Source organism: Hipposideros armiger, unplaced genomic scaffold, assembly GCF_001890085.2.
Source record: "Hipposideros armiger isolate ML-2016 unplaced genomic scaffold, ASM189008v1 scaffold_529, whole genome shotgun sequence".
Classification (NCBI taxonomy): domain Eukaryota; kingdom Metazoa; phylum Chordata; class Mammalia; order Chiroptera; family Hipposideridae; genus Hipposideros; species Hipposideros armiger.
Genome location: NW_017731879.1, coordinates 1,043,974 through 1,069,124, shown reverse-complemented (window position 1 = coordinate 1,069,124; position 25,151 = coordinate 1,043,974). Strand labels below are relative to the sequence as shown.

Below are 25,151 nucleotides of genomic sequence, written 5' to 3'. Positions count from 1 at the left end.
GTGTGGGGCCGGAGGGTCTCGCCCCCAACCAGAGAAGCCTCCCCACCGCTGAGGTGTCCCTCATGGGGTTCGCCCTCTCTCGTCCCCACCCCTCCTACCGGACTTGACGTGGCCTCCTCTTTAAGTCCTTTGTTTAGAGGTTCTGTTCATCTAGGGTCCAGGGAACTTCTGAGGTTGAATATCTTATAAATTATTTGTAATTTTGTTGTGATTCTGGGAAGTAGTTGGCACAGCGTCTGTCTATTCCGCCATCTTACCGGAAGTCCTCTGTTTTTCTTTTAGGACTCCATCCCTGTGTCCACCTCCCTCCTCGGAGACACTTCCGACACGACCTCCATTGGCCTTGCCCAGCGCTTAGGTACGTACCCACAGTGGGGCTGCAAGAGCAGCTGATGAGGCCTCACTGTTTAATGGAACCATGAGGCAAGTTACTGTAGAAATAAAGGGTATTATATACTGAGAGATAGTGAACTCATCCCTATGGGATAAGCTCAGACCTTTGTATACCAGGTTTTCTTTAAGGAGAGCATATCCATGCCCACGTGGTACCACTGCTGTCTCAGGCCCAGCATGTTCCCAGGGGACTTCCATGTCCTTGGCTGTTGTCCAAGCCAATGAGTGACAGGTGATTTAGCTCCCTTCTGGAAGGACATTACCAACTTGTGGAGGAGAGAATGTGAATGATGCCCATAGTACCCAGTGGGCAGTGGCTGCAGGGAGCCTCCTGGGCCTCCCCAGGGATTCAGTGGAGCCTGTGGAGCAGGGTGCCAGCACTGTGCCGGAGGGACTGTCTTTCATTCCCTGTGAGATTATTCAGAGTTCAGTAGGGAGACTGGTCTGGCTTGAGTGTGACATAGAGCCAGTGTTAAGCAAGATCATGAGGCTGAAGGCTCTACCCTCTCCCACACCCCAAACACACACTTCCTGTAAATACCCAGGTAGCTCAGGTAAGGACAGCATGTGTTCTGCCCTTGGCCATGGTCACCAGGTCATCACAGGTTGCCCAGGGACCTTGAACAGGAGGGCAGCCTGTGTCTCCTCTTCAGTCTTCGTGTTTACCACTGTTCCCAGTCAGTTCAGTTCTAGTGCCAGCTCTGGAGCCCCTGTGCTGGTCCTGGGGGGTGTATGGTGAATGGGACCCAGCCCCTATATTTTAGTTGTGTTGACAGTTCTATCCACTTGATCCCTGGTAAGTGGGAATTTATATGCCAGTCACTCTGGAATATACCCATGTAAACAGCTCAGCCACACAGTTCAGGTGGATTATGATGTTGTGGATGGGTTGAGAGGAGGTCGGCCTAGACTTGCCACACTGAGTTCTCTGCTTGAATAGGGTGAAGACCATGAAGGCAGCTGCAGCTACTGTACTTTTCCTTCAGCCTGAAATTAGAGAAACCTGACTAGTAGGTTATTTTGGTGACTTCTTATTAGGAAGTAATTTTAAATTTACAGAAAAGTTGCAAAAAAAGATACAAAATTCCTGCTTAGCCTTTACCCACATTCCTAGCTGTTATCATCCCCTCTGTGTGTTTACATCATTGTTTTTTCTGAACCACATGAAAGTAAGTTGAAGACACGATTGCTTCCACGTGCTTCACTGTGTATTGCCCGTGTTTAAGGGGCAACACTCCTGTGCCACACAGTGCCCTGTCTGGTGCGGTGAAAACTTGGGGTTGTTTATAGTTCTAGGGACAGAAAACTCGGTGGATCGCCAGTGTGGATGACAGATTGTGGTTGTTCAGGGTGGCGAGAGCTTCTTTGGCGTGCACAAATAAATTGTTTATGCCAATAAAGGTAGATGGGCTCAGGGGTGTCCTTGAGATGGAGGCCTGGTTGTTTGTATGCCAAAAATGGGTTCTGTTTTTTTTTTTCTTTGAGTTTTGTGGAAATGTTGGGGCTTTTTAAAATTAACGTTTTCCTCTCATGTGGTTTACATCAATTTATAATAATCTACACTAATTGAAATAGAACAAAAAGTAATATCCTTACCAACTTATTAAGGTCAAATATTAATGAAGGGTCCCATCCTGCCTGTATCAGCAAAAACTGGCAGCTCTTAGCCATTGCCCAGGCACACAGAAAAAGCTTGAAAAGTCAGTGTTGTAGTGTGGCTGCTGCCATCACCAAAAGGTGGTGACACAGTGTTAAGAGAAAGGTGCTGTCCAGTGCAGCCCTGTGGTGTTGAAATATGCATTGCTTTGTTATGCATATTAGTTGAAAGTGCATTATTGTTATGCATATTAGTTGAAAATACATTATTAATCATGTCAGTTGTCTAGAGGGAGAAGGAGAAGAGAGCATTGTCCCGAAACATTATCTTCTATGGAAGATGAAAAGAAGTTGCAAAAGAGATGATCTATAGAGGGTTCTGAGTAATGCTGGAGGGCTGTAGTGTGGATGGGGATCCCCTCACTCTGTGTAGCTCTGGAGGGCAGAGCTGGGTTTGCTGGGCGGACAATGCCCGAAGACACACTTTTGCTCTCTGTAAGACCCTGTCTTAGCAAGTAGAGCAGTTGGGATCAGAGTAACCCCCTTTGGGGACTGAATTTCCTGCCACTGAGCCAGTGTGACTTGACAGGCCCCAGCCTCACCTCTCCTCACCTTCAGCACCTTTTGCCTTTGATGCTAGGCCTGGCATGGTCATCTGAAGTCTGTGGGGTGGCAGGGTGGGGTGCGTGCCTCTGTGGGGAGGGGGAGTTTGCTCCTGCCCTGCATTTGGGGTGAGGCCCAGGAAGGAGGTCCTAGCTCTGGTACAGTCGCAGTATTTAACTGCTTTAAGCTTACTGCCTGACTTGTCTGCGGGATATTTGTCTTATTTTTCAGGTGTGGGCATGTGATTCTGTTTGATTTCTGTATTTGGGAGCAGTACACCTCAACTATTGGGTTGCTGGAAAAGTCATGATGCATTTTTGCAACGAAAAACAGAAAAAATACGTCATGACTCTTCCAACGACATAGAGAGGGACTAAAATGTGTATTCAGCATCAAATTGAAAATTAGACATTTGTGTGTATGTGTATGTACATGTGCCGAAATGTAGAACTGTAGGATTATCTCTGTGAGGATGGTGGGACTGGGAGGGTGGTACTGAAGGGGAACTTTAATATTTATTTTAAATACTTGAATGTTATCGGTGTTTTTGAAAAGTCAAACCAACTAACCAACCATTTACGTGGGCAGTGGCTCTTAGGCGTCAGTATATGGATCCCCTGGAGGGCTTGTGGACATAGATTGCTGGCCCCAACCTCAGCTTCTCTGATTCAGTTGGCCCGGGGGGCGGGGGGGGGGGGCTAAGAATCTGCATGTCTACCAGGTTCCCAGGGGGTGCTGCTGATGTGGGCACCACATTTTAAGAACTCCGGTTCTAGTAGCTAGGAGAGGGTCCAGATAACTTTAGTCTGCATTTGCAGCGGCTGTCTGTGAAAAGCCATAAAAATTAGAACTTTCTTCTCTCCCTGAAACCCCCTTCTCTTCCAGGCATTTCTCAGCTGTGAGGGAGGCTTGAGGCACATAGAACCTCTGGTATTTCAGTCATGGATGTGTCGATGTGTTTTCTTTTTAGCCAGGAAGACCAACAAGCAGGTGTTTGTCAGCTATAACCTTCAAAACACAGACAGTAACTTCGCATTACTTGTAGAAAACAGGATCAAGGAAGAAATGGAAGCTTTTCCTGAAAACTTCTAGCTGAGTGGCAGAAGTGAGGATTTGTAACTTATGTACAATATACATTTAAATAAATGAATTGAATTTCACTGTCACCAGGTTGATGTGTTTACATTTGTTTTTAAAGGGTTCATCTATTAATTTTCCTTCTTCCCCTCACCAGAGTGTAGGCCACAAGGCTGTAATTGATCTAGTTGGGGAAGGAGAAAAGCAAAATGGGCAGTAGTTTCCTTGTGACTGCTCAATAATGGAGAAAAGGGGTTAAAATGAGATTTTGTTGGGATTGAAGGGGGCTGATTAGATTGAAGGGTTAAATTGGTCATGCTTCTGTTGTCCATTTCCAATTAGAATTAAGATAATAAATCTTTATAAAATATGCTTCAGGTTATCTCTTTGCCTTCCGGTTCCAGCCACGCCCTTCCCCAGCATGTCTCTTCCGGCTTTGCTCTCCCTTGGGCCTGGGTATGAGCCCACTCCTCATTGGTCAATAGATTTGTGGTCTGGGTGGTCTCTAACTTTGCTGGGTCCTGAATAATCTCCACTCTGGGGTTATTGTTAGGTTTAAATACACAGAAATACTTTGCAAACTCTAAGTGCCATGGAAAGTAAGATGTCAATTGTGGTTTTATCTGCTTCATTTTTGTGGATCCAAATGCTTGTTCTTCCTTCTCTTTCATTGTCTTTCCTTCTCCCTTTTCTTTTTTTCTCAAGTTCCAGGTACCTGCTTTGGCCATATTTAGTCCTTAGCCTTTTTTTTGCCTGCCACTTGAGGTGGATTCCAATCTTTCTAGTGCTACATGCTACACATTTTTTTGTTTTCACATCTTTCCCCCAAAACCAATATTTTATGGGTCAGTGGCTCCTAATCCTGACTTCACATTAGAATCTCTAGGGTTGTTTTCACAGGTTGCCTATGCCTGACCCTTCCCCAGAGACTCAGATGGCCTGGGGCCCAGGCTTTGGCTGGGTTGAAAAGCTCCCCAGGTGCTTCTCAGCACAGGCAAGGTTGAGGACCCCTGAAAAAGAACTTTCTAATCTTCGGGGTCCATTTGAACCCTTCTTGTTACTGGTAGAGGTTTAGGGCTCTGTAACACATTTCATGCAGTGGCAAAAGGCTTGCACGGAGCCACTGCTAAGCAGCCAGAGGTGGTGACACTTTGGCCAGGACATAAAGACATTTGAGAGGAGTACATCTGGGGTTTAAGATGCTTCCCTCTTTAGCAGGTGTCCTCTGCTAACCTCCGAGGCCTCAGCCAGCATCATCGTAGCTTGGAAGCACAGTGGGCACCTCTCTAGGAAGAGTAAGTAACACAAAATCAGGGCTATGGAGAGAAGAGTTTGGTATAAATGCTTTATTAGAGAAACATTTTCTTGTTAAAAAATACTACATTAAAGAAGAGCATTTTGGGTTATCAGTCTTTCCTCACAGAGTCACAGTGTAAGATAATAATTTCTTGACCTCTCTAGGAACTTGCGGGCCATGGATTAGCAGGACATCAATATACAAGAGAAAAGAACTCTTAAACTTACTGATGGCCCATTTCTCAGGGGGCTGAGAAGGGCACTAAATAAACAGTGTATGTTTAATCCTATGTCTGCCTCTGCCTGCCTTTAAGACTAGGACTGTGCAATCAGATGCGAGACCATCCATCATTCCCAGGCTGAGCGGAGACTCGGTTTACAGAGGCGCCAAAGTAGGGACGCAGCAAGAGCTGAATAAACAGTTTTTATTACTTGTAGTCAATGGTCGTGAAATGCCCTTCATTGGATACCATCAGATGAGGTAGGGAAGACATTGCAGAGGAAATTTGTTAATGGGGCAACATTTTTATTTCTGTACATTTACACACAAATTTTCCCCAAAGGTACAACAGATGCGACATCATGCAGACATTAGCTTTGAACGACAATTCAGAACTCTATTTATGCTTGTGCTATGAGTGAGCACCTCCAGAGCGATCCCAGGTGACATGTATAGTAACACGGTTCTTACTAGACACCTCAAATGTTGGGGCTGTAGAGAGACAGGGGGAGGGAAGTATTCCCACTAGACATAACACACTGTGCTGCTTTTCCAAAACAATACATTAAAGTGAGGTGTCCTTTAAAGGAAAGGGTTGAAGTGTAGGCCTGCCCCAGCACGTGTGCCACCGAGGGGCTGGGCGATGTGATGGTCACACAGTTCATTTAATGGCACTTCAGTCATTTCTTGTTTGGCTCTAGGAAGTGGTAATGTTTGAGTGCAATACTTCCTTTACAAGGTTTATGTTTGCTTCCTGTTGTAATCAAAACAACTTACCAGCCCCTTTCCTCTAGTTGCAAGTGATTATACTTTAGAAAACAAAACATTTAAAACTTTTTCTTATTTGTCTTGGGTGCTAGTATATAGGGTATTTGAGAAGAGTTATTACTAACTGCTGGAAAAGAACAAATGAGCTCTCCAGCCCTGTCGTAGGTGTTCACATTTGTGCGTAACTTTTATTGAAAAGGTATCACAGCTCCCTGATGGGACAGCAAGATGCAGGAGTGGCTGGTGGAGGAGAGTAGCTGCAGCACATACCTGGGACTGTTGCCCCGGACAGCGGGGGTGGAGGTGGTAGGGAGGTCAGACGGGAAACGGCAGGTGCCTGAGAAGTACTTCCCTCCTGACCATGAAGGAAACAGGACTGAGGAGTCCAAGCATGACCAGCAGGTGCTAGGTCACTGGTGGCCGCAGACCCCTCCCACGCAGAGCAAGGCAGAACCGAACATGTGTCATGCTCTGGTGGGCCCCTGCTGCCTTGCCCACTTGGTGTAGGATTTCATGGGGTTCAGCCCACAGAGAAGCTTTTCTGCTTTGGCTACATTTCATAAAGGTGTTCCTCAAGAGCTTCAGCTATCCTCAAGGTGAGCTAGTAACAGAATGGGAGTTCCGCCTAGTCCTGAGGCTGCCGGGAAAGCAGAGCCGTGAGACCTCTTGGCCCAGAGATGTCACCTATAAAATGTCAGCAAGTCAACCTCGTTCACATCTGCTAGACCTTGGTCCCAAGAACCCAGTCCTCACAGCTGGCTTCTCTTCTGGTCATCCGGGAGTTAGTCCTGATTGCTGAAGTGACACTGCTGTCTCCATTGGACCAGTATTTTTATTGTCATTTAAGATGGAGATTAGAGACTTGGGAGCAGGAGTTTGTAAGTGCTGTTCCTCGCCTCTGTCTTCCTAACTACCAGCAGCACGCCACACCTTCAATGTTTCTTAAAGAAGGTCTCACAAGTCCTTCTGTAGTACAGTAAAGGGACTGTAAGATGTCCTAGTGCTGGGGTGATGGATGCAGACAAGTACCTGGCCAGGTGCGGGCCCAGGACCTCACTGGCTCCGTCCCACCTTCCCCAACTGCCCAATGGCTTGGCCGCTGCCTGTGTCATGTCCTGGACTTAATGGGTCTTGCTGCCAGGTGGCTTTCTACCAAGTACTCTAAAGAAGGCAAAAGGTATTTCACAAGTTTGGCACGCGAAGGCTGCACATTTGTAAAGGCCTTTTTAAAGTAAGGTGAATGTGACTAACATTGAAACATGGAACAAAAGTGACTTAGATGACAGAAGACAAGATGAGCTGGGCTTGGGGCAGGTGGAACTGGGGACACTGGCCAGATGTCTTGCCTTCCTGGGCAGCCGGCCCTTGGACGAGGCTGGGCACCCCAGGCCCCGCTGTAGAGACAGAAAGTGTGCTTTACTCACTGGAATCACACATGCCTGCAAGCATATTCACCTCACAATGTTTTTATCAAGTCAGCAGGCTTCTGTTGATGTCTACCAGATTTGGAGGAGAGTAGTGGGTGGAGACAAGCAGAACAAGTAGAAAGCAGAAGGGGAGAAAGGGAACTTGAGTCAACCTGTTTTTAGGCCCTTTGAGTTCCAGTAACCGTCAGCTGGAGGTCACACAGACCCGAGACTACGATTTCCCTGGAAGAACACAGCCCATGGCAAAGTACATGTCACAAAGTGGGAGGTGGACAATCCTAGAAGGAACCTAGGCTGTCCAAAATATCAGATGCCTATGTTGCTACACGGTGGCGCCTGCCTGTGCCAATGAAGCTTGTTTCTTAGTGGCCCTCTGGGATTCCTTGAGGAGGCCCTCCAAGTTTCCTCTGAAACACGCCTCAGACAGGTGGAGAAAACCTGATGTGAAAAGGCAAGAGGAAGCCTTTACTGTGTGGAATAAAATGAAGAACACAATGAAAACCCTTGGATATTGGGAATGGGGGTAAGAGTTAAACTTTGGTGAGTTATTGCTTTCTCTCAATTGGTCTTGATGCTTTAAGAGGCTGGAGGACTAACCTGTGAGAACCCCACTCCTTGCCCTAAGCCCCACCTCTGTGCTGACAAAAGTGACAGGAAGTAGGCAAAGGCAGGCATGAGGGGGACTGTCTCCCACAGGCTTTGCAGTCCCTCAGTGTGAAGTCAGTGAGAGCTGAGAGTCATCCAAGCTGGTGATTTCTACATGGTGTGTGCTCGAGATGTGGGTGACGGGCCATATTTGGGAGAGCACCCCTTACTTCTGTGGGTTTGACTTAGTCATCTATTTCAGTTCTTTTCTTATTGGTTTTAGTCCAGAAAGTAGCCATGTGTACTGTGGAAGAGGGAACTTTTCTGCTGCAGCTAAATCTGCAAAGGAATATTAATAACGTTAACATGTCTCAGACCTCAATACATTTGCTAGTTGTGATCTTAACTAGGCAAACTTGTGTCAGAAAACTGGTGACACTACCACTAATTATTTGAGATTTGGGCTGAAATGTTTAAGCTTTATGCTAAAGAGCTTCTAGCATCAAGTACAGAAGGATGGTCTCGAAAGAAAGACTAAGCTGGTTTTAATGGTGTTTGTGATCAGCTTTCCCCCAACACATGGAACAGAAGCTTTGACCTTACAAATAGAGAAAAACCTTTACAAACCATACACAGACTCTAGCAAAAACCTAATCATTTACATTTCACTCTGTCTAAACTGCAGTCATGGAACTGCTCCATGATGGGCTGGGTCTCTGTACACAGGCAGGCAGCCTTGGGACGCAGCTCTGGCCGGCACAGGTGACATCTGGTTGCTCTGAGGGACTGTGGGTGAGAGTGTGAGAGTGGCCGGCTGACCTGCAGGGAGCCGGCTGGCCGCTGTGCTTGGTTACTTACAGCGTCTTCCTCCTCGGGAAGCTGGCTCCCTCTTCTGAAGGAGGTGGAGGAAAGGGAATAAAGTGCTTCTCGTAAAAATGACCAAAATAAATAGAAACATTTAATGGCAGAAAAGAAAGTTTTTGAAGGGTTATTTTCAAAGAGTTTGCTTCCTCAAACCCACAATCCTTAGAGTTTTGGAAAGACAGAATTTCCCCACACCAGTTGAAAGTCTCACGATTCCGCGGCGTCAGAGTTGGGTTTTCTTGTCCCAGCCACGTGTAGGTCCTTGTCTGTAAACCTGTGCCCAAACAGCCCCTGAATCTAGGAACCCACAGCGCCCCCTTCAGGGCAGGCCGTGCCCAGAGCTACAGGACTTCATGCCGTTGGCCCTGGCATTGTCAGGCAGCCCGTCCCCCGCAGTGGAGGCAGCGGCCACGTCGTGGAGGCCGGAGTAGTCCTTGAGCTCGGCATTGGTGAGCAGGAGGGGCTGCTCCCCCTTCTTGTGCGGCAGGAGCGGCTGCCGCGTGTAGTGCTCCCCGTTGGAGATGTTCTCGGGCAGGTTCTGGTTCCGGCTCTCAGGCAGCAGGAGGATGCAGATGATGCAGATGAGCGTGCAGCAGGCGAAGATGATGTGGTGCAGGAAGTAGCCTTTCTGGTTGTGCAGGTCGATGATGGGTGCCGTCAGCATGCCGAAGCCCGCGCTGGCCAGCACCAGTCCCAGCCCGCCGCACCTAAAGGAGGGCGCGAGCACACACGGTCAGTGCCCATGGTCAGACCCAGGCGCAGAGGGGCACAGTGGCTCCTGGAGTGTGGACACGTCTGGACCGGGATCACGGGGCAAGTACATGGCAAACCAGGGAAGCCCGGCTTGGGCAGTGGTCATCAGGGCCCTGGGCCCCACAACAGTGCATCTTCCCACTGGGGCACTCAAACCACCTTCACCTTGGCCGTATCTGGATACCACCTCTAGTTCGGTTAATATTCTCTCGTCAACTCAGAACTCTTTTATTTTGAAGGACAACTGTATAATATCACTGTAAATGGAAAACCAGTATAACTTGCCATAAATAATATATGTAACAATGACAAGCACAGTATTATCAAATTATGCTATCTTCCCAAAGCTTGCCCTTCGTTTAGAAAAGGGGTCTTGTGGTGGTGGGGTGAGGGTAGGGTGGGGATGACCCGGGTTAAGGAGTCATTAAAGACACACCAACACTAACATACTTTCTCCCTGCCACAATCAGAGAGATTGGAAGATACTTTAAAAAACAGTAATTTTCTCACTGTGAGTTGATGTTATCTATTGTTGTGTCCCATGTAGTTCCTAAAATCATTTTGCACACCACCAGTGGAAACTGTCCCATCTCTGGGAAATGTTTTGCCAGAAGCCATGTACCGACTGAGAGTAATTGACTGTAGTACTGAGCTCAGAAAGTACTCAATGCAAGCCTCGCGCTTGAGACATTTACCTCCACTCTTCTGCCATAGGAGGGAACCTATCAAAAGTTCCAAAGGGATTAGTAGATACACAATATGTGAAAAAACTGTTATAATGCTAACATCTAGTTTGACATAAAGGTATGTTATTGGGGAGAAAGTTTTATGTGGATACGGAGAAAGCAGTGTGGTGCTTTGCTGGGCTGCAGTAAAGAGGACCATGGTGTTCAGGTGACAGGAGGTAATGGTCCCACTGTGCCCTCACTGCACAAGCCAGACAGGGCTGGACAGTCAGCTCTGGGGTCATAATGAAGGGGCCAGGTGAGGAGGTCTTGTCACAAGTAAGGGGAAATACAGTTGTCTGCCTCTCCTTAGAGAGCAGATCCAGACCAGTGGGCAGAAGGTACAGGGATGTGGATTTCGGTTGGTTTAAGAAACTTTCAAATGGAGCGGCTAAGTAGTTGGGTACTATCCTTTAGTAAAGTGATCTTTATTCCTGGATGTGCTTAGGCAGAGAAGGGCTGAAGGGGAGGCCCCTGCAGCGTGTAGGAGACGGATGTGAGCTCCCAGGTCCCGAGGAGCCTGGGATTCTCTCGGTTGATACTGTAAATGCCTCTGACTCACAAAAACACTGTCCTACAAGGACACAAGATACAAGATCAACATACAAAAGTTGACTGTATGTCTACATGCTAGCAACAAACACACTGAAGATGAAATTAAGAAAACTCCATTCACAATAACATCAAAATAAAATACTTAGAAATAATAAAAGAAATGCAAGACATGTATGCTGAAATCTATAAAACGTTACTGAGAGAAACTTAAAAAGATAAAAATAAATGGAGAGGCATTCCATCTTCATGGATTGGAAGGCTTAGTATTGTTAAGATGGCAATTCTTCCTGAATTGATCTATAGATTCAACACAATCCCTATCAAATTGCAGTATGACCTATTTTTTACAAAAAATGATAAGCTGATCTTAAGATTTATATGGAAATGCAAAGGACTCAGAATAGCTAAAAAATTTTTTGAAAAATAACAGAATCTGAGGACTAACTTTTCCAATTTCAAAACTTATGATAAAGCTACAATAATTAAGGCAGTGTGGTATTGGTGTATGGATAGATCAAGGGAACAGAATTGACTGTTAGAAATAAACCCGTACATTTATGGTGAACTGATTTTTGACAAAGGCAAATGCAATGGGGAAAAGATAGTCTTTTTAACAAGTGGTACTGGGACAATTGGATATCCACATGCAAAAGAATGAAGTTGGACTTTTACTTCATATCATATACAAAAATGAACTACACATAGACATAAACATAAGAGCTAAAACTGTAACACTTCTAGAAGAAAAAAAATCTTTGTGACCTTAGGTTAGGAAAAAGATTTCTTACATATGACATCAAAAGCTGGATCTATAAGGAAGGAAAAAGATCAATTGGACTTTATCAACATTAAAAAGGTCTGCCCTCCAAAATATACCTTAAGAAAATGAAAAGACAGGCCATACTGGAAGGAAATGCTCACAAAGCATATCTGATAAAGGACTTGTATCCAGAATATATAAAGAGCTCTCAGTAAGAAGAAAACCCAAATTAAAAAAATGGGCCAAGGATTTAAATAGACATTTCTCTAGAGAAACTATGTAACTATAAAATACCCAATAAGCACATGGTAAGATGTACATCATTAGTCGTTAGAGAAATGCATATCACAACCACAATGAGATACCATTTCACACACACTAGGATGGCTATAATAGAGAGGACAGACACTATGAAGTGCTGACGAGGATGTGGAGAACTAGAACCCTCATACATTGCTGGTAGGAAAGAAAAATGGTGTAGCCACTATGGAAAAACTTGGCAGTTTCTTAAAAAGTTAAATATAAACTTTTGTGTGATCTAGCAATTCCACTCCTATGAAACATATGAAAACATGGCCATATAAAAACTTATCAGCAAATGTTCATTGTTGCATTATTCATAATAGCCAAAAACTGGACTAAATTCAAATGTCCATCAACAGGTGACTGGAGAAACAAAATGTGGTATGTCATATACAGTGGGATAGTGTTCAGTGATAAAAGGAACATGTGAATTTCAGAAATGTTATGCTAAGTGATCATATGATTCCATTTATATGAAATGTCCAAAAGAAGGCAAATCTATAGAGATATAAAGCAGATTAGTGGCTGCCTGGCACTGGGAGTGGGAACAGAGACTGCAATGGGCTGTGAGGGAACTTTCTGAGGTGATGGAAATGTTCTATAACTGGATTGTGGTGATGACTGCACAAAAAGTTACTCAACTGTATACTCAATAAAAATGGATGAATTTTATGGTGTGTAAATTATACCTCAGTAAGGCTGTTAAGAAAACCCCAAAACTGTTCTGGCTGTGGGGGCTAGGGCCTCCTGTTGATACAAATCCCCAAAGCTTCTAGTCTAGGATGGCCACCCAGGCCTTACCTTCTCTTCCTGAGAACTCAAGAGACTCTCCAGCTTGCCTCTGCCTGTCACCCTTGCTGCTCAGGTGGGGGGTTCTGCTCTGCTTTGCCCACCATGGGGCTGAGCAGCAGGTCCTCCCTAGGACCTTCTCAGGGGCTTTCCTGTCACCAATGAGGGGAGAGAGTCCTTGCCTTCGCTCCCTGCTGTCCTGCTACAATAGGTCCTCTGGTTGGCCAGTCCTGAATCAACAGGGTGACAGGAACAAGGGGCACTCAGGCAGGGAGGGCGATGTCTTAGGGCTCCCCAGGTGGACAACTGTACCCGAGGGCCACCTTAAATAGGACACACAGTTCTATGGTAAAGAGGGCTGAGCATAGCCTTGCAAACATTTTTCTCAAAGAACAAAACATAAGAATGACAATTGTGTGTACACGGGTGGCACAATGGGTGGTCTTCCTTCCCCATTTTGTCATGTCTAATAAAAAAATAGAAGATACTTCTCTCTCCCCTTTTTTCTCTCTCTAAATTAGGAATGGCCTTGTATGTTTGCCAAGGGTGTTGCCTCAAGCACAGCGGGGAGGGGCTTCTTCACTTCCTTTGTGCTGGGTGAGGAGGTGATGTGGTGTGGGGAACAGTTCTCTGTGGGTACCCTGCAGGCGAAAGCCTGGGGCTGAGTTGGGAGAGGGACACTCTCACCAGGCACACTACCCTATGGACAAAGCCAGAGCCTGCGAGTCCATGACTTCACTTTCCCAACCCCTTTCCAGTCCAACCAGTGACCAAGCCCTGATGGCTTCTGGTTCAGTCTCATCTGGGTCACACCCCGCTAACTGGTGTATCTCTTGCAGGGATCTTCCTCCCATCACCTCAGACTTTCTTTCCTCCCTGCTGCCAAAGTGACCTTTCTAGAATATAGAGCTGATCATGCCATGCACTTGCTCCAAGTCCTTCAATGGCTCCCTCTTGCATCCAGATAATGCAGTTCCTCAGGGCTCTCCCTCTCTCTGCTGTGCTCCCGCCTTGCCCTTCGGTGGACCCTCTCCCCCACCACTCTTGGCCACAGAGTTCTTCACTCTCTCCTTCCCTCCTTCTGTGAGGTTCTCTCACCCTGGCTTGGCTAAGCTCCCTGGGTGCTTCGAGCCCGGCTTCCCTGGACAGATAACTGTCTCCTCAAATGCGTCTAGAGAAGGAGTCGTGGCTTTTCACCTGGGGTTCCCATGCCTGGCACAGTTCCTGAGACAGAGGCTTTGCTAGTGTTTGTTCAGTAAGAGCAGCGGTTCTCAACCTTCCTAATGCCGCAGACCCCTTAATACAGTTCCTCATGTTGTGGTGACCCCCAACCATACAATTATTTTCGTTGCTACTCTATAACTGTCATTTTGCTACTGTTATGAATCGTAATATAAATATCTTTTTGTTTTCCGATGGTCTTAGGCGACCCCTGTGAAAGGGTCGTTCGACCCCCAAAGGGGTCGCGACCCACAGGTTGAGGACCGCTGAGTTAGAGGATTGTCAAGACTGGAGCAGTCAGCAATCAGGGCTGCCCTAGCCTTGAGCAAAGCCATAGACACAGGCCAGGCCAGAGCGAGCTGCAATAGACTCTCCTTGCTACATAGGTGGGAGGTGCAATGGTTAAGAGAGCTGGTTCAGGAGCCAACTGGGTCAGAATTCTGGCTTCACCACTGACAGCCTCAGTGGGGTCCTTGAGATGGGGGTGAGAAGAGCACGGGAGCACTAGTGTAACAGGCTGGGTACAGAAAGTGCTGAGTACAGGTTGGCTGCAGTTATTTCTCCAGTTGTCTAAGCTCTCTTCCCCTTCTCTGCTGGCTCCACAAAGCAGAAATATAGATGCACTTCTAACCTTTTTCTTGCTGCGTTAATATAAATAACGAAGCAGGAAGACAGTGGAGATCAATGGATTGGTTCAGGGCTGGTGGTGTATGGTGAGGACTGCAGAGGAGCCTGACAGCAGGGCCTGAGCTGAGCAAGTTCAAGAACGGAGAGGCTAAAAGGAGGAGCACGTCTCATGGGCCCCAAATCTCCAGGGATAGCATGGAGACCTGAAGGTCTGGAAGCACTTTGGTCCTTCTTCCTCCTCCTCCCCACCACTCTCTCCCTTCCAGAGGCTTCTGCTCCAGCTAACTGCGTCATCTGGACTGAAGCCTCACTCCCTGTGCTGTTCCTTTGTGCACGCGCCTCCCTCCTGGACCACTGCCCACTGTCCTGTCCCTGGAATTCCTAGTCCCAGGCAGCATCCTAGTGCAGGCTGCACATGCTTCCAAGTGCTTTCAGCCCCTCTGCCTTTCTCTTCCTCTCTCCATCCCTCCCTCCCAGGTGCTCCCACCATATCCTCAGCACACTTGAGTTATAGCCCAGACTCACTCGTGCTTGCATGTCTGTGTATCTCTAATAGACTTAAGAGGTTTTCAAGGGCAGGAGCCAGATCTGACTCAGTTAGCTATTCCTAGCCTCTACCCAGGCACTTGCTGAGAGCTGGCCTGGCGCCTGGGTATTTACTCGGCATGGTTGTCAGATTTCTAAGATGGCCTTAATCATTCCCACCACCCAGTGCTCATACCCAGTACCTCAAGTATCAGCTGACCTAGTAACTCACTTTTTACTAATAAAACACAGCAAAGGTAATGAGACATCCTTCCATGATTAGGTTACAAAAGACTGTGACTTCTAGCAGATTCCCTTGCTGGCTTTGATGAAGCAGGTTGCTACGTTGTTGAGGTCCACGTGGCAAGGAACTATAGTGGCCTCCAGCCAACAGCCAGCAAGGAGCTAAGGTCCAACTGCCAGTGAGGAACTGAATCCTGCTGTTATGGTCTGAATGTTTGTGTACCTCCAGATTCATATTGGTAGATGGATAGAAAGGAGCAGAAGGAGAGACACAGTCCCAGTTAGAAAGCCCCTTGCTGCAGCTCCTACTTGGTCAAGACCGCTGGCAGCTGCCCAGCAGGACTCTAGGCTTACATGTACCTCTAACATCAAAGAGATGTTAAAAGTCAGAGAAGGGGGGAACCCATTCTGCTTGTCAGGACCACCAATACCTTACTAGCCCAACAGGATTCAGGTTTACACATACCCCCAGGGGATGTGTTTACACATGCCCCTAAATAAAAAAATGCATTATTAAATGCCAGAGAAGAAGGGGGAGGCAATTCTGCCCACAGAAACACAAGCCTTCACATAACATAAGGCCAGGCTGCTTCCCTCTCTTGGGTCAGCCATGTCTCGGAGTGCACTCTTTTACTAATAAACTTCTACTGTTCATACTGCACAAAATTCTGTCTCTTGACTGAAGTCTTTCCTCCAAGAAGGTAAGAACCAAGGGACAACATCATTTCCTAGTAACAATAGGTTGAAATCCTAATCCCCAATGTGATGGTATCAGGAGGTGGGGCCTGTGGAAGGTGATTAGGTCATGAGGGTGGAGCCCTGATGAATGGGATTAGTGCCCTTATAAAAGGGGCCCCAGAGAGCTCTCTTGCCCCTCCCATCATGTTAGGACACAGCAAAAAGACTGCTGTCTATGAACTGGGAAGCAGGCCCTCGCCAGACACCAAATCTGCTGATGGCTTGATCTTGGACTTCCCCGCCTCCAGAAATGTGAGAAATAACTTTCTGTGTTTAAAGAGACGCGGTCTTTGGTATTCTGTCATAACAGCCCAAATGGACTAAGACACCTGCCAACTACTGAATGAGCTTGAAGGCTCATTCTACCCCAGTTGATTACAGCTCATGTGAGACCCTGAAGCCGAGGGCCCAGCTAGGCCATGCAGACCCCTGCCCACAGAAACTGTGAGACAATCGCATGCATTGTTTGAAGCCACTAAGTTTTGGGGTAATTTGTTACACAGAAGTAGATAACTAATACACTCAATGAGTGACAGAATTCCCTAACCTTAGCCATGGAGGAAAACAGACAGTCGCCTCTCACCCAGGCTGTGATGTCATCGGTACTGTGTATAGAACGCCTCTCGCCGAAGTAGAGACTGAAGGTGCTATAGGAATAGTCACATCATTGTGCGACCGGGCCATCCAGGAGACACAAGTGAGAAACAGCGGTATTTTGGGGAGTGTCTCCCAGATACTAACCCCTTTACCAGTCAGAGGACCCCGGAACAACTAAAAAGACACTCTGCACCTTTCTGATAGTATTTGTTCATATGCTTACTTCCAGCCTTATTAGTCTATGAACCCTTCAAGGTCGAGGATGGACTCTGTCTGTAAGATGAATAATATGAACACCTAAAATAGCCACTTAGTATTTTTGGTAGTTCTGGCCACTTCAGGAAGCCACAGGATTTTGCAAGGGACATATCCGATGCCAGGGATAATGGATGTGTTTCATCGGGCCTTTGATACCAATAAGACTTCATTTTCTCTGAAACCTCCCAGGTTTCTACCTGACCTTGCCACTAAGTGTGGATGCCACTGATACGCAGCGAGAGACTTACCCTGCTCAGTGCATGTAAAAACCACACATGGGTTAATATGCAGGAAAGTAGAATGCACAGACCCACAAGGAAAGGTGAGCACGGATTCATGGTTAAAGGAGCAGTGCTCAGTACCAGACAAAAGTCTCCCTTCATCATGCCAAATGAACTCTATCATATTGATAGATTATGTTAATAAATTATGTCAAATGAAATGAAATATATTTGATTTTTGGTAGGATTAGGTGGATCGTTAAAAAAATTACATATATATGTAAGTACACATGTATATATAATGTGCAATATATCTTTATATATTTTTTTCTATGAAAGCAATTTTCTGTTTGGTTTTCTATAAAGGATACCTTAAAATTATTCAGTAAGATTAGAAACAATTTTGGTAGAATTTGGTATGGTATGCCATTTTTGGCTTTGTGTTTTCTGTTTGCAATCTCAGTTTAGAGAATGGGATCATTACATGCTTGGTTTTAAGGTGATAGCTTCATTTTCCTCTCCGAAACTGCTGATTTTGTGCACTTTTCTGCTTTTCTCTAGGCTGTCAGTAGAGGGCAGCATATGCCCATGTTTAAATATCAGAGCGGCAGCCAGCCTCAATTGACAGAGAAAAGATAACGGAGGAGGGGCAAGCTTTACCTCTCTGCTTTAGGAGCACAAACATTTAAACATCCACTAGATATCTTTATTTTACTAGTAAGAATATTTAAATTTCTTTAATGATAGAAAGACTCATATACAGGGAAACTTATTGAAAGTAGCAAATGAATGAATTCCAGAATCTCCACATTCAGCTTACACTTGTGAATCCCAGCATTTAAACACATCTCCTATTTTTCACTTCCTGTTTTAGATTACTTAGTTTGTCTTTACTAGATTTTTGTGAAGTCAAGAATGAACAAATATTTGTATCAATTTTAAGAGAAAGAAAACTGCCCAAAATATTCAGGCAGCAGTAATAATAATACCAGTTTTCATTTCGTGAGGCCAGACCCTTGACATATACTTTCCCTTCCCCCATTATCACCACCGGATAAAGCGGTCACGAGTAGTCTCATTTTAGGGCAGAGTAGCCCCTGGGACCACACGCAGCCCCACCCCGCTCTTGCCTCCACGCTAAAGACCTGAATCTTAAGCTCTAGGTACATCCTCTGCACTTCGTCGCTCATCCTGCTGCTTAACTTGGAGCATGCGTGCCTCATCTCCTCGGCTTCAGGTCACTCAAGGAGCATTTGTTATAAACATTATATACATACATATTTTTAAGACACAAATTTTAAAAGAAGTTAAGCACATTCCAGATGTCATGTTAAACGTAGGCATCTTTGTCCTTGGTGCCTGTTCTTGAGGCAACTTTAGAACAGAGGACATCAAGGCCTGGGTTTTTAGTCCTGAGGTGGGAACAGGGACAAGTGAGAAGGAAGTTTCCAGAGAAGGCATATTCCAAGAAACATTTCTAGAAGAAAGGAGTGGGACGGCCTCTAGAAGAAAGAGGGGGAGCAGAGCAGAAGAAGGTACCAGGAGGGAGCAGATGAGCTCAGACATTGTGGGGGATTAACAGCCAAGGCCCAGAGCTCTGAGGGAACCTGTGAAGAACTGTGGGAGAATGCAATGGGCTGCTTGTCACCAGTGCCTGCCTCTTCTCTTACCCGACCCCTTTGTGAGGGGACAAGAAGACAGTGAAAGGCCTGAGGGGCTCCCACCCGCAGCTTTCAGGTGGACACTGGGTAGAAAAGATGACCTGCCACAAGAAAGTCACCAACCGGTTCTGGATCAACACTGACCCCCGACCACTTCTGTCCAAGCCAAAGGGGAGAGGGTGCCGCAGACCCAGGGTCCTTCCCAATCTGCCTGCGGTTACCAGCTCCTGAAGCCTGAGAAGCGAATTCGAGAAGAACCTGTTGCCTCGGCTGATGATACATGAATGGCATCTGGATGGGCCTGCGTGGGAGGAAAATGCTTCTCTGCAACAGAAAGTCTGGATGGAATCTCATGAAACAGTATAATTCATTAATTAGGACTCTGGTGAGTTGCTGTCATTCTGGGACAATGGAGTTCTGCAAGTTTTTGTGCAGAAAGGTTCTTATCCTCCTATTTGCAGGTAATCAATCCTGACAGCCTAACCTGTACTACTGTTCTTGTTCAGAAGGTGTGTTTTTAATACAGCATTGCAGAAAAAGGCTAGTTTTGCATTAGGAAAAATGAAGCTCACAGACTGCAAGTTGCCCATCCTAGCTTACCCTGGATTTATCTGTGTGAAGTGTGGGGGCGGCGGGTAAGAAAGCCACGCTTGTCCTAGGTGCTCTGTGGGAACTGTCCCTGAAGGTACGTGTAAGAAGAGATGGCCTTCTGAAGGAAATGGTGTGAAGAGTGGTTCATCAGTAACACCAGACATTCTTCCATCCTGGCTAGGAAGACCCCCTTTTGGATTGAATTTCCTCTCATTCTCTACAAGTACAAAGACATCACCGAGGGGCCAATATTTTTCTAGTTTGTCATCTTGGCAAGCTGAAGTTGAGAACATATTTGTTGAATTTCTATCCCCAAATTATCTTTCCAGGTTTGCATCAAAGAGAAAAAAGGATACTGCATTTCCTTAAGTTTAGCTTCTTAAGCAAAATCTCACAGTGAATAACAAGGTCTACCCACTACAGGAGTGAAGGGGTGGCCACCCCAGAGAAACATCCATAATCACACAAAGGCTGGGAGAGGGCAGAGGAAAAGCCAGAGGTGTAAACTTGACTTCTGTTCTACTGAAAGAATCCTCTACTGTAATCTTTTGTAGAGCAAGTTTAACTGGGTAAAGAAAAGACAGAGGGAGCTGCTGCCCGCCTAACGTATTTTACAACTTCTAGCATAAAATGAGCTTCAGGCTTGGCTCTTCTTCACTTTGGCTTAGACAGAGGGTTGGACAGGATGAATTCCTTGCCATTTAACTGCTTTTTTCTTAAATATACAATTCCGTGGCATGTTATTCCACAGGTACTGAGGAAGCTTCAAGCTTGGCCTGTATTATAAACGTCCAGGCGAATGAATCAAAATGAGGTCATGTGAAAACCCCACTGTCAGCATGACGACGGGAACGTGGGAAGGGGGAGGGTCCATGAACCTACCTGCCTTCTCCCAGAGTCCTTCCCAGAACCTTGGGGCTAAAATAATCAGTCTGCACACATCCTACCTTGAACTGTATTGGCCTCTACTTGTTTTCCCATGTGGGAAAGTGAGGGTGGAAAGGGTGTTGTCATGCTGACTTCTGAGTTTTATCTCACAGGTGAATAATTGCCCATATTCACAATTTATATTTGAAGAAAGCATGTGTTAGAAATGCTAATGATATTCTCATACAAAGTTCAAAGTAAATCAAGATGAACTCTTCTGTAAGTCACACACAGTAATTATAGGAAAAAGACAGGACTTTGCAGTTCATAGGTGCCCTTTTAAATAAAGGCAAACCCTTTTATTATGCTATAATCTTAGGAACATCAAGTGGTGTGAGCGCCCCCCGGACCCACTACCCAGGGCCAGGAGCAGAAAGGACCAAACCTCGCTTCAAGAACTAAAACAAAAATTGCTAAGCACAAGTTAACACAGCCTCTCGGGAAAGCATGAAATAACCACAAACTCCATCAGGGCTGTGTCTGTGTTGTCCTGATCACTGGGCCTACTGCCTGAACACAGTAGGTTCACGATACATAGTCGTTAAATAAATCAAAGATATAACTTCCTGGGCTTTCTCTCTGTGAGGACTTTCTTTGGACTAGTGACATCAACTTTTCAAGCCAGTAAAAAAAATAAGGTCCTTTTTACTTCAGTTTTTATTTTGAAATAGATTTTTTTTTTTATTGAGGCCTCTTAGAAGAGTTGACAGCATTTAATTTTAGATGAAGTATGGGTATGTTATCTACGGATTTTTTTCCTTTACCAATCATTGCTATGTTTCCTGTACCCCCAAAAGTTTCCTGCTCTCCCCCATTCCTCTGGCTACTGCCTGGACAGGACTGAGGGTGAAGTTCTCACCTGATGCTTAGCTGCCTCAGGGGCAGGGTGGAGCACCCCATCTTAAAGCTCACATGCTCAGTGGTGCATCACCCTTGTCCAGAGGCCAGGGTGGGACAAAGCTGATGTGGGTTAATTCACCAGGAGCCTGGTGAATAAGAAACAGGCACCCCCTCCGTGGGCCCTAAGAATACGTCCTGTGGGGCATCTCCCATTACGTACCTTATTACTGTGGGGGTGATCTCTGCACAGAAGAACACACTGAGGCTTCCCACCGCATGGGAGGCAAACATGCCCACAATGGAAAACGTGATGGAGAATTTGTCCTTGACGCTGTCACTCATACCTGAGGGAGAATCAGAAGGGGATGGTGAAGGGTGGTCAGAAGGGAAGGGGAAAGGAAGCTAGTAAGGGCCAGGGTGGAGAGAACAGGGGGAGAGGGGAAGAGGGAGGCCTGGGAGCATGCAAATGGTCTTCCCTCTTCCCCACTCTCTAGTTTCAGGTGCAGACCAGGGTGTTCAGTTCCCTCTGAAGATGGACAGCACCTCCTGACACAGAAGGTCAGACCCTCTTGGCAGAAGACTTTGCCCGGGTTCCTGAGAGTCCCTTGTGGGTTTTGAATGCTGGAGCACATGGTGACTTTGCCAGAATTCCTTAGGCCACAAGCCAGCCTGGCAGGAAGGGAGGCTGGTGGTCTCCTGTCCCAGCCTTCCACATTGGTTCCAGAGAAAGGTCTCTGTATTTCAGTGAGCCCTGGCTATTAGGGCCTTAGGTTTGCCCTGTCCAATGCACAGGACAGGCTATCTTAAGCTTGATTTAAGGGAACAAAAACACAAATAACCCCAACAGGAGAATTTATGGGCCTGGAGGGAAAGGGGCTCAACCAACCCAAGCATCTTACAAATGGCACCTGAGCCTGACCTCAAGCCAAGGTGGTGTCTAGTGTGCAGCAACGGCATGCTGTTGGGGGTCATACATTTGGAACATAGTTCAGGTCCCTGCAAAGCTGCATCAGGACCTCAGGGCTCTCACAGTGGAAGGCCCTGGTGGCATGGGCTGGGGTCAGACCAGGCATGTGTAACCAGCAGCACTTAGGTGCATGGAAGCGGCTCTGCTGTCCCCATGGTGGAGAGCAGCGGGCTTGCGTGATTCACAAGGGGACAGCAGCTTCCCCTGGCAGCATGGTCAGCTGGGCCTCCAACACTTCCTGGGCTTTCTGATCTCGCCCAGGCACTGTCCGTAAGACAAAGTGCATCACTGTGTGGGCAGCAGCCAAGGGCCTGTGCTGACTGCCAGTACTGGTGCCAGGGGGAGAGGCGAGGGCATGCGTGCAAGCTGGGTGCAAACAGGGGAACAAGCCGCTCTTTCTAGGCAAGAAGGAGTAGAGAACACAAATGTATGCTTATAGTGTCCAACCTACGGCCAACTTCAGCTGCAACTCTTGGAGGGTAAGGAGGAGGAGAAAGAGAGGGAGGGAAACCACAGGTCCGTGAGTGTTTATGAAAACGCCCATTTGGATGCAATACAAAGATGATGACACACATGCAGGAGCATTTGGGGCTCACCTGAGTCTGGATGCTGGCTGTATTTTCCAATCACTGGGCCCCGGAGATGGTGGCACCCACATGGACGAGGATGAAGAAAGTGGGAAAAGAGGAAGAAAGAAAGCACTTTAGGTATGAAGCGACTACTGTGTGTTTCCATGTGACTTGTTTCTCAGTTAACTCCCTTCCAGGTCTGGGGCCAGAGTGTCAGAGAGAGGGAGAAAATCTTTGGGGACAGTCCCAGGGCACTGGCATTAGCACTTGACTAAACAAAGCTCTTTGTGTTCTGAACTGCAGGCTAAAGCCCTACTGGCCTCAGATCATGGCGAGAAAACTGAGCTCTTCAGACAGAGTCTAGCACACCTCCCTGACCTCAAGCCAAAGGGTTAATTTCATTGTGTATAAAATTATTCACGGCTGGTCTGTGCTCAAGGGAGCATGAGTGCTGTGAGTGCTGCAGGGACAGACCGGCTAGGTGGCATTTCTTGTGCTTCCAGCTCTCATCCTCACAGCTGCTTGTCCTCTGCATGAAATTCCTGTGGCATTCCTGCTTGATGACAAAGAGCACTGTGACATTCCCAGGGGCTGCTGCTCCCTGGCATGTTCTCTTGAACCATGTGAGCTCTAAGAGGCGCCACGGGGTGGGGGTGAGGGTGACAGGATGGTTGGGAGACACACACCACTTATCGGTTTCCTTGTCAGTCACAGCTGAAACAAAGACCAGTCTCCCAGTAAGATGTGGAATGCATGAGAACTTGCCCAAGTTAGCAAGATGGCTCCTGAGGTTGAAACCAGCTATTCTATAATCCAGTTTGTACAATAAGGCTGAGAAAGGTGTGAGCCTTTTCTTTCTCTTCCTTCTGTTTTAGATACTGACTCTTGTACCTTGAACACAACTCTCAAACCTAAAATATTAGAAGCCTTTTTGTTTTCTCAGTGGCTGTGATCTATGGTACAACTGGACGGTCACTGAGCACAATCCCCACAGCTTGAGTTAGGTCTCCTTGTGAAGGAGAGAACGATCAGTGAGTGTCATGTGTCCCCGAAGTGTCCCCGCCTATCCCAGGAGGACTGTGCCTGGGTGAGAAGAGGGCTCAGCTGCCCTGCTCATTCATGTTTCCCTGTGCGAGGGTCAAAGAGATGCCTGCTGCTTTTTCCACGCACAGAGCTGGGTGTTTATTTACAAGGAGCTGTCCTGAGCTCGCCTATTATAGCTGGAGGAGCTACATGGCTTGCTTAGCTTTTCTTTAAATTATTTTAAACATTTAATGAGAAATTCTTTGGCCCAAAGACAAGCTGATGAACTTGGGAATGTCCACTGAAAAGCAGTGTCCCAATGCAAGAGTGTCAAAATGTATTTATTTCCCCCTTAATTTCACAGGAAAAAAAAAGTTCTTCGTCGTGTGATGTATTACAAAGAGGTAGTCTGGCCATTAGTGAATCCACATCCCCCAGGACCCTGAGGGCCTTGTGTGCCTGGAGTCATGGTGCAACCAGGAAGGCCTGAGTTGGAGCCCCAGGATTGGGATGGGGAAGGAGGAAGGAAGGCAGTCACTGTCCACATTCCCATTGGAGCTGTTCTTACCAAACTGTTAATTTTGGAATAACAGGTCACTGAAAAGTGCTCTCAAGTCTTCCAGCCTTTCAAACACACTTTGTTTTATGCCATCCCTCCAACCAACCCCGCACCCCACCGGCCCCACCAGCCTTGCCCCACTCACGGTTGAGGAGCCCGAGCTGCAGGAGGGAGGCGAGGGCAGTGAGGATCATGAAGAACAGCAGCCCTCCTCGCCGCCCCAGGAACCTGACCACCACGCACATGGCCAGGCAGGATGCCAGGGCAATGCCGGCCGTGGTATAGTAGTCAGCGTAGAAGTTTTCCAGCAGTGGCACCTTAACCTCGTGGCCCATCATGCTCCTTGCGAAGCAATGGTGGATCCCGTATCCTGTCAGCCTGTGGGAGATACACCGAGAAGGCCGTGTGGTGCGTGCAGAAGTGCAAGGGACTACACCATCCCCGGGAGGTCCCTGTGTCTAATAACCGGAAAATATATAAGCGACTCCACATGTAATCGAAAACATGCTGTTACCATAAATGAATGTACAACAGAGTGAAATGCAGAGAAGACTTCAGAGACGTGACAGGAGCGTGCCCACTCATGGAAGTATATGTTCACTCTCCCTGCCATTGCTTTAGTAGAAAGGTATGAACTGCAGTGAGAAAGCAGTGAGACCTTCTGTTCAAACAGCACCTTTCATGGGAACCCCACATGAAAGACAAAGTGCTCCCAGTGTGTCAACTCATTTAATCTCTCATCAATGCCATCAGAGCTACTGTCAGACCCACTTCACAGGTGGGCAAACAGGCTCAGGGAGGCTAAGCAGCTTGCACAAGGTTACTCAGCTGGCAAGTGACAACGTCTAAAACACACTGTCCATCTGCATC

General features: G+C 46.8%; 2 protein-coding genes across 3 annotated transcripts in view; one reads left to right on the top strand and one right to left on the bottom strand.

The window, feature by feature from the left end:
• PSMG4 (proteasome assembly chaperone 4) overlaps nt 1-3,758 on the top strand; it is a 13,826-nt gene extending 10,068 nt beyond the window's left edge. The window contains exons 2-3 of the mRNA XM_019668500.1: nt 283-358; nt 3,563-3,758. Of these exons, the coding sequence (XP_019524045.1) occupies nt 283-358; nt 3,563-3,684 (198 nt within the window). The 3' untranslated portion in view covers nt 3,685-3,758. The remainder of the gene's footprint in view (nt 1-282; nt 359-3,562) is intronic.
• Nucleotides 3,759-5,000: 1,242 nt separating this feature from the next.
• The window catches only part of SLC22A23 (solute carrier family 22 member 23), a 195,883-nt gene continuing 175,732 nt past the window's right edge, over nt 5,001-25,151 (bottom strand). Inside the window, exons 7-11 of one of the 2 annotated variants that reach the window (XM_019668498.1) lie at nt 24,427-24,659; nt 22,727-22,759; nt 22,578-22,601; nt 21,384-21,507; nt 5,001-9,536 (exon numbers count right to left, since the gene is read on the bottom strand). In XM_019668498.1, the coding sequence (XP_019524043.1) occupies nt 9,149-9,536; nt 21,384-21,507; nt 22,578-22,601; nt 22,727-22,759; nt 24,427-24,659 (802 nt within the window). In that variant the 3' untranslated portion in view covers nt 5,001-9,148. The remainder of the gene's footprint in view (nt 9,537-21,383; nt 21,508-22,577; nt 22,602-22,726; nt 22,760-24,426; nt 24,660-25,151) is intronic. The other variant, XM_019668499.1, reaches the window with a different exon arrangement.